The following is an 8,292-nucleotide window of genomic DNA, read 5'->3' as shown; positions in this document are numbered from 1 at the left end:
TCATTAACACCCGAAGCAAATAGATCCAATTAAATGGAATTTAAATTGAACCCTCATTTTGGAAATTATGATTCTGCGGGTCAGGCAATAAATAATTCTAAAAATTAAATGAATTATTTGTACTCTGGAATATTTCCTCAAACTAACCTTTGCTGTAAGGTTTTTTTTTTCTTCAAATAATTTGTTTAATTTTTAGCCCTAAATCTTTCTTTACGACTAGGTGAAAAGAGATTCTCGTTAGCCTCCTCTGCTCTGAAATACATTATGTAGCAACACTTCTGCCCGAATCAGTGACATACATCTGACCAGGATAATACTAAAAGGTGGAGATAAAAAGAGAAAAAAGGGGTAAGAAGAAATAAAATCAGGAGACGTAAAGGAAGGAAAAAAAAAAGGAAACGGTACACTAAGTAAACCAGAGAATTAGGATGGGTAAGGAAGGAAGCAACAAGAATAGAAAAAAACCAGAAATGGTGGTTTACATCTGATGCAAGGACAAACTTATTTGCCAACTAGAAACACAAGAGGCTGTAAACAAAATACTGCAAAGCAGCTGGTGTCATTTTGATTTTATTTACGGAAAAATGGGGGGAAAAGAATTTCCATAATACACAGGAGACATAAGTTAGAAAGCACTGCAACAAATAAAAATAAAGTAGAAAGAAGGCCGAACATGTTTATTTGTCACCAGTCTGCTTTGCAGCTTAAAAATTAGATTTTTTTTAATGCAGTTTGTCATTTTATTACCTTAGCAGAGTTTGGATTTATTAATCACAAAATGTAAAGTACTGCTATTAATATGAAAAAACTAAATAGAACACAAAAATCACTTTAAAAACCCATAAATATGTGATGCACGTTAGTGTAACAAAACAATTTCTGTAAACATTTTCTCCAACATATTATGTGCATAAGATAAAAAATAACAACACTGCAGTCATACAATTGGGGTTACTTCAACTGAACAATACAGAAAATAATTAAGTGTAACTAGACCTAGGAAAGGGCCTCCCGTAAAAAAACATGGTTCTGAAAGAAGTCATTTAGTATATAGTGGTTTTTTGTAATACTGTTCTAATTTGCAGTTTTGACACCTTGGCACTTCTGAAGGTGGGAGCAGTTAGTAGTTGTCCCAAGGTGGTTGGGGGGTGGCTGGGAACACTTGCCTACTCCAGTTGGGAGCTTCACCAGAAGATGTGGACCTCTAAACAAACAGGCCATTACTGAACTGCAGAACGAGTCCTCGCTTCCAAGGCAGAAAAAAATAAAAAAAGAGAAGAACTATATTTCAAGCATGTGACCCAGTGGAAGGCTCCATGAATTCTACTGTATACAATACAAGATCAAAAAGCAGAACAAAATTGGCCTGTTGTACATCAAAGGACTAGCAGTACAGTCCATCATTAATCCAAAACTTTCTTAACATTTTCTATGTCCATTAGCTCTTTACAAGCCAAGGGCAGTAAAGGTGCATAGCTCCCTTACTAACATAGGTTATACTGACTATGTCAATGTTAGGTTTCAGCGGGATTGAAAATAATAACAGAATTAGCAGTAAAACATTTCAAACTAGTTTTCAGACGTAAATGTAAGGCTTTCACAAATCAAAACTTTTATTTAAGTCCATGTGTATGGGGTGATGCATCCACAAATACCAATAACTTGTAAAAGGAAATCAAATGCCCTAAACACTTGTGAAATGTAATCTAATTTTGAAATCTTAAGCAGGCTGGACATGAACACACTCCTAGTCACTTCGATACCCCATCCCGACAACCAGAAAACCTTTGTGCATTTGTTGAATTCTTCTTTTTGGCAATCTAGTGACTAGTCAAAAAATAATAAAATTTTGGATGATTGCAAATTGGGAAAAAATAAATCACCATGCCATGCAGACTGGAGAACAGAATACAAAGTCCATATGAGAATAGAAAGACTGTGTAAGAGAAAATGAGACTGTTCACAAAATGAACAGCTTAAGGCAGCTGTCAACAAAGTACCCCACGAAAAATGGCTGCATCATCAAGACAATGTGCATCATTACATCACCAATAGATTACACAGTCAAGGAGTCTCAAAAAATTAACATGTAGCCATTAAACAAAGGTATTCTTGTCAAGACATTTATCACAAATGCCTAAATCTTCTAACAAAATAAAAAAAGACCATTTTATTTGTATTTTTAAAAATTCAGAACTGGGAACTTCCACCTAAACACAAATATGATTTTATGAGTAAGCAGTATTAACTACATTCTTAAAATAGTTTAGTGCATTGCATTCTTTAAAAAGAAATATTCCTCACCCCCGCATTCCCGCTAGCTTCCTACAACATTTAACAGTTCATAAAACTAGCATAGCATAGCGTCCATCTTGCGGCACAATTCAAATTTCTTAGAATGAAATTTCTATTGTATTTTTGTGTGTTTTTTTTTATTTTTGGTAAAATGTATCAATCTGCCACTGTTGATGTTTTGGTAGGAAAAGACAAAAACTAAGTTTTGTCCCAAACCATGATATCATTTGAAGTTCATGTGTCAGTTACTTGCCACTATCATAAGGCCATTCTATGATCGCAATGGCTACCCCCTTCTCCTGCGTTAACAGTCGAGCATTTTCTTCTAGATGATTTGGTTTTCAGATGACACATCCGTGTTCTCAAGAAACATATAAACAAAACCACCTCTTATTTTATGCTTTAAAAACAATGAGGTAGGCACAAAAAAAAGGCATAGTCTGGATGTTTTTCTCCCTCTCCCGGGTGCAGACATGCTTTTTAAAACGATTGTTGCACTTCCAGGTTTAAATAAAAATTAAACCTTTAACTGAGGCAGTGCTAATACTGTAACAACAAATTCTGATCTACACAGAATCCTTTTGCAGAGATTCAACTAACGTTTTAATCGGCTGAATGAGTTTTAGCAAAACCTGGTGTTACAGAAAATGGCCTACAGCTTTTAACCAGGTTTCTAAAAAGAAAAAAATAATAATAATAATAATAAAAAATAAAAAAATACAAAAAGGACCTTTTTACCCTCTTACCCCAAAATTATCTTTCTCTCACTCAAAAAAATATGAGTCTTGCAAATTTTTCTTTCTTTCACATTTATAAATATTAACTACTGGACCTCCCCCTTTCTTTTTGTCCACACTTTATCATATCACAGTAAAGAAATGTCAAGTGATTACACTGTTCACACAGTAGGTCAGGTCATCTGCTCATGTGCAAACTCTACTTTTCACCTTCAATCCCATGCTCCACGGGTCATAGCATCTGCGTTTTTAAGTTCCTTTCATGATCCGCATGCTTTTCCCATACCTCCCGTGCTAACCATCAGTGTCATTCACAGTCTAGATATTTCCAGAGTTGAGGGTCAGAGGTAAGAAAAGGAAAAAGAAATATTCTGTTTCGCTTTGCGTGATTCCAAATCTAAAACACTTGTAGCACCCGACAGTAACATCTCGAAAGCACCAGCTGCATTGCAGCCTGAACGATAAAAAAAAATTGATTTCCGATGCCCAGGTGCATCTTTAAGTGAAGGGTAGCATCAGTGCGCAGGTTGCACTCCAGTTGCAAATTATTCAAGTTATGAAGATCCTGAGGACTTCGGTGCGCCCGCAGTTTCCATTACTCTTCTTACCAGCTGAGAAGAGAACTCCGTCCCAAGGTCATGAAATAAACCTGGCTGCTCCCGCCAGACCTTACGGATGCGAAGAAAACCTGCCAAGAAAGGGAAGAAATTGTTGGAGTAAGGGTTGTATGACTGATTACAAATTTATAATTCTATTTTTCTCAAGTTCTCCCTGCTACCCAAAAATGCAGAGATTTGACATACTGAAATGATTAGCAACAGGCACTCTTGCAATACAATACTTACCCCTCTTGCAACACAGCTAGTGAGCTACAAAAACCACGTTTGCCAAAACAACCTCAAACACATTGAGGGAGAAGCACATTATGATAGAGTTGAGGTAATTTTGGAGGGATACGCAGTTCACTTCAGATAAGAACACCCAAGTTAAAGTTCCCTTCAGAATATTTCTAACTCTGCTGAATCCCAATAAAAGGACTAGACAAGCACAAGGTATTTTGAAAAAGAGGGCAGCTAATACAAGTTCATTTATTTTTTACCCTTTCGCTCAAGGTCTACATTGGACCACAAGCAGACATGACAAACTCATCTGCTATAATGATAAAGTTATAAAGTGTGTTTTATGTACGTTTACCAACAGTACAAAAATTAGAGATGTAAATTTTTTGAGTTTACACATCGTATTTTTGGTTTCATTTCAAACTCTTCATTTTGGAACTTCACACTTATTTAATAAGGATTTGAGTCTTCCAACAAAAATACTGTGCAAGTGATTCACAAGACAGTATTACCAATAGGATTTTCACATTTCAATAAAACATACCTTGTCATTCCGTTCGCATAAGAACTTCAGCCTCTGTGCCCTTTTGTGCATAAACACACCATCCAAGTGCCCAGTTTCCACTGATCGAATCTCTATGGCCTTCTCTCCCCAGCCCATAATCTGGTTTGAACGAATGTAAGCTTAAAAAACAAAATAATTAAGTTGAAGTACACAGAGACTTCAAGGGCAATCAGAAAAGTATACAATTATGTTAAAGACAGGAAAAAAGTTGCAACAAGGTTTTTGTCCCGTCCCCCCAAACATAACATTTCTACTGGAGATTTCAGCAATCACATAAATAGGCATGGTACTTAAAGTTCTCTTACGGCAAGGTCAGAAGTTTTAGTTTTTTAATAAATGTGATACCATTGATGTTGGCTGAGATACATTCCCAACCCACAGCAGTCAGCTGCCTAAAATCTGAACAACAATAGGATCAATAGCTGAAGGAGGTTTCTGAATCACTTTAGTATACTTCATGGTCTCTGAAATACATTAATCAAACTTAATGGACCCTGAAGTAACAAAACTCCCAAAAACTGTGCCTAGTAACTCAGAACAATTCATGTGCTTCCCTGAAGGTTTCAAAACAGATTCCAGGATAACGACTTGAAAAACTGGGTACCACATGTATGAATTTCAGGTTTCCACAATGTACATAAGTCAAAGTGAAGTGAGAATGGGAGAATGTTAAATAAATTTAGGTTTGGCTCTCATATACGTTAATGGAATCTATTGGATATACTTCCTCAATGTTTTTTTTCACCTTAAAATGGGGAGACATTTGATACTACTTCATAAGGTCATTGCCATTACAAAGGTACACGAACCCGCAAATGTAACTATAAAAAAACTGGTTAAACACTACATTACCGGTCACATGTAAGCTAAAGAATTGCAAACGTACCAACTGATGTTGGCATCTCTCCCCACTGCAGAACCACATCTTTGGTGATCCTTCCATATGTGTTAACATAAACTCCTTCATCTTCGTAGCAAACCAAAAGCTCCATACCATCTGTGTTGGGTAGAATAATGATTGCATGTGGTTGGATGCTGCTCTGTATCTAGAAAAGGACAACCGAAAAAATAATCTGAGAAGCAATAACAGAACTGTTTGACTGGAAAAAATAAAAATGTGTACATTCAATGACGCCTATAGCCATCAGAATTATTTCAGTATTAAGTAAAGATTGCTTTGTGCCAAGAATGGAAAGTTTTTGTTTTAAGTGAGTGTTACAAAAAAAATGAACGAGAATATGGGCGGGAACATTTTATTTTTTGCCAAAACATTAATTTACAGTTGGACAGATCACTTATTTTTCTTACATACTGTGACAATGACCAGCGGGCCAAGAAATGTAAATCATTTTTTTTAATTTTTTTTTTTTTTAACAACTCTTGAATCTAATGATCATTTATTGAATCAGTAATTTGGAACTCTAACTTGTCAAAGTAGACCAATTACAAAACACATTGCTTTTAATTCAACTACTGTTAAAAATCTAGCCTCAATTGAATTCGATGAAATACATCACAGGCAAAATACAAAAGAATACCATACTTTCTAACTGCATAACAGGGATTTGGTTTGTGAAACTATGCGGCTCTAAAGCCATGCTTCCTTAAGGGTGTGAAGTGCCTACATGAGAACAGTTGCCCTTTAGCAAGAGGTTTGCCAAACCTTTTTTTTTATATATACAATTTAAAACTCAATTTGTCAAGTTTATAGTAATTCGCAAGCAATGGGCAGCATATTTTTTAAATAAAGAGTGGAAACTCTGCGTTTGTAACTAAGCCAACTAATAAATATAAGTTTGCTTATACGTGGTTACATCTCTTCTTAAAATGTATGCCATGGCGACACACTCTAGTGCCTTGTTCACAAAGTAACCTTTAGATTATTGTATTTCCATCTGCATTACGGAATCAAAAACTGAGAAGTAAAATACATTTTAGAGGAGTGAATTCAACAAGAATTTAAAACTTTTGTCTGAGCACAGTTAACACAGATGTCTAAAAATACAGATTTCCAATAATTTACTTTATATATAAAATTATTGCTCTTCTGCAGTCATTATTGCTTTAGTCCTGGCTGAAAAACAAATAATGATTCAAACCAGAAAATGTAACCAACTAAAGAAAACATATCATAGAGAGAAGCGTGACTGACACTTAAAACATCAAAAGAATATTAAATTTTGATCTCTTACATGTGTTGGGAGATAAATATCATACACGGCTCCTGAGTCCACGTCCACAGCATGGAAACCAGCACAAGACCCATAGATGACTTTTAGCCTTTGGCCTTCCTCCACTGTAAGGTCTACTAGCAATGGCCTGTGTATCAACTCTCCAAAAGACTGAAAGATACAAAAAAACGAAAAGCGTATTAATTTAATAGGAATTCAATATATCTGCCAGGATCCTTTCATACAGATTCGAAAAAGTAAACATAATAATGCTGGCTAAACAATCTACCAAGGGAACAGATAAAAACAAAATCTCCCTTTGTCCTTAATTTCCAAATAGATAACTTATTCAAAGTGGCACAAAACAAGCCCTCAGCATCACTGTCGATTGAGATGAATTCGTGATTTTGCTAGACCATGAGAAATTCAAGAAAAATCAGTGAAGGTTTGTAACAAACTAAAAATCAAAAGGAACACAAGTTAATACATCATCACTTTTCTCCAAATGTAAGGAAGAAGATCATCCTGCAAAAATTCAATTTAAATATATCTGTTAATTATTCTGATGAATTGGCATTCACATTTTTCTGTGGACTGGATAAACTACTTACCAGATGTAGTATCAAAATTACCATCTTTTCTGGGAACTATAAAGTAGTATGCACTATTGTTTAATAGGATATTCAATAAAATTAAATAAAGACAAAAACATTTAATTCCCTTTAAACATCAAAAAAGCATTTAGGTCAACAATTGCATTGATGGGTGAAGAGCTGAAAAGGTGAAAAACATCAGCTAAACAGCACAAAATTGAATTAATCAATTCCCTTTTCTCCAACAATTTTCAAACATTTTTACTCATTGCAAGTTTTGGGAACGTACACAAGAAACAAAGGTTGGTGGAAGATTTTGAGGTTATAAAAATGTAGGATAGTCGATTCATCACAGGTGCCACCAGGGCACAGTTACACTAGATCAATCTACTATGTATCTAACAGTGAGCTTTGTCCATGTTACTCATCAGGGAGAGGGCCAAGAAGAGGGGACTGCCCTTTATGTAGACTTCATAATAGTGCAAGGCTTAGTTGCTCTCCTTAGTGCCAAAACTAATCAATGCGATGAGGAAATTTTGCAAACATTGAGGAATGCATACCAAAGGAAGAATGGTTGCTCTTCTCCAGGAGGTGGGAGGAAGGTGCATTGCAAAGCTAGACTCCATATTTATTAAAATAGTTACATTATTGCTTGGTATAAAGACAAATACATCAGAGCAAACCTTCAAAGTCATAATTGTCTTAACAATATGAAGCACTCAAAGGCCCTAGTAGTTTTGCATTTGGGTTAGGCAGCAATATTCAAAATGACTGTTTCAAAAGTTCTAAACATGTTGAAAATACCTGCAATTTCCCTCATCCCTTAAAGATGATGAAGGTGAGGATTCATGTGCTTCTCTGTGGGTCTGTGTGTGCAGCCCCCATATAGCGTTGGTGTTATGATTAATTGAACACTTCAGGGAGATTGTCTTTAAAACATATACAACTATAACTGGACATCTCATTTGAAAGAAGAGTATCAATGTGCTAATGTTGTTAAGGCTCAATATACTACGTGCAGATTTGTTGACTTGGGTTTTCTGTTGGATAAACAGGATGTGGAAGTGCCTGAATGCCCCACATGTTTACATT

The 8,292-nt window shown here is 35.5% G+C and overlaps 1 protein-coding gene across 11 annotated transcripts in view; it reads right to left on the bottom strand.

Annotated features, from left to right (window-relative positions):
* Positions 1-554: 554 nt before the first annotated feature.
* The window catches only part of MAP4K4 (mitogen-activated protein kinase kinase kinase kinase 4), a 513,631-nt gene continuing 505,893 nt past the window's right edge, over positions 555-8,292 (bottom strand). For all 11 annotated transcript variants that reach the window (XM_069204415.1, XM_069204417.1, XM_069204419.1 and 8 more), the window contains 4 exons: positions 6,629-6,778; positions 5,323-5,482; positions 4,416-4,555; positions 555-3,720 (listed from right to left, as the gene is read on the bottom strand). In XM_069204415.1, coding sequence (XP_069060516.1) covers positions 3,637-3,720; positions 4,416-4,555; positions 5,323-5,482; positions 6,629-6,778 — 534 coding nt within the window. In that variant the 3' untranslated portion in view covers positions 555-3,636. The remainder of the gene's footprint in view (positions 3,721-4,415; positions 4,556-5,322; positions 5,483-6,628; positions 6,779-8,292) is intronic.

Source organism: Pleurodeles waltl, chromosome 8, assembly GCF_031143425.1.
Source record: "Pleurodeles waltl isolate 20211129_DDA chromosome 8, aPleWal1.hap1.20221129, whole genome shotgun sequence".
In the NCBI taxonomy this organism is placed as follows: Eukaryota; Metazoa; Chordata; class Amphibia; order Caudata; family Salamandridae; genus Pleurodeles; species Pleurodeles waltl.
Note: the sequence above shows the minus strand (reverse complement) of the source record. Positions and strands in the feature narration are given on the sequence as shown.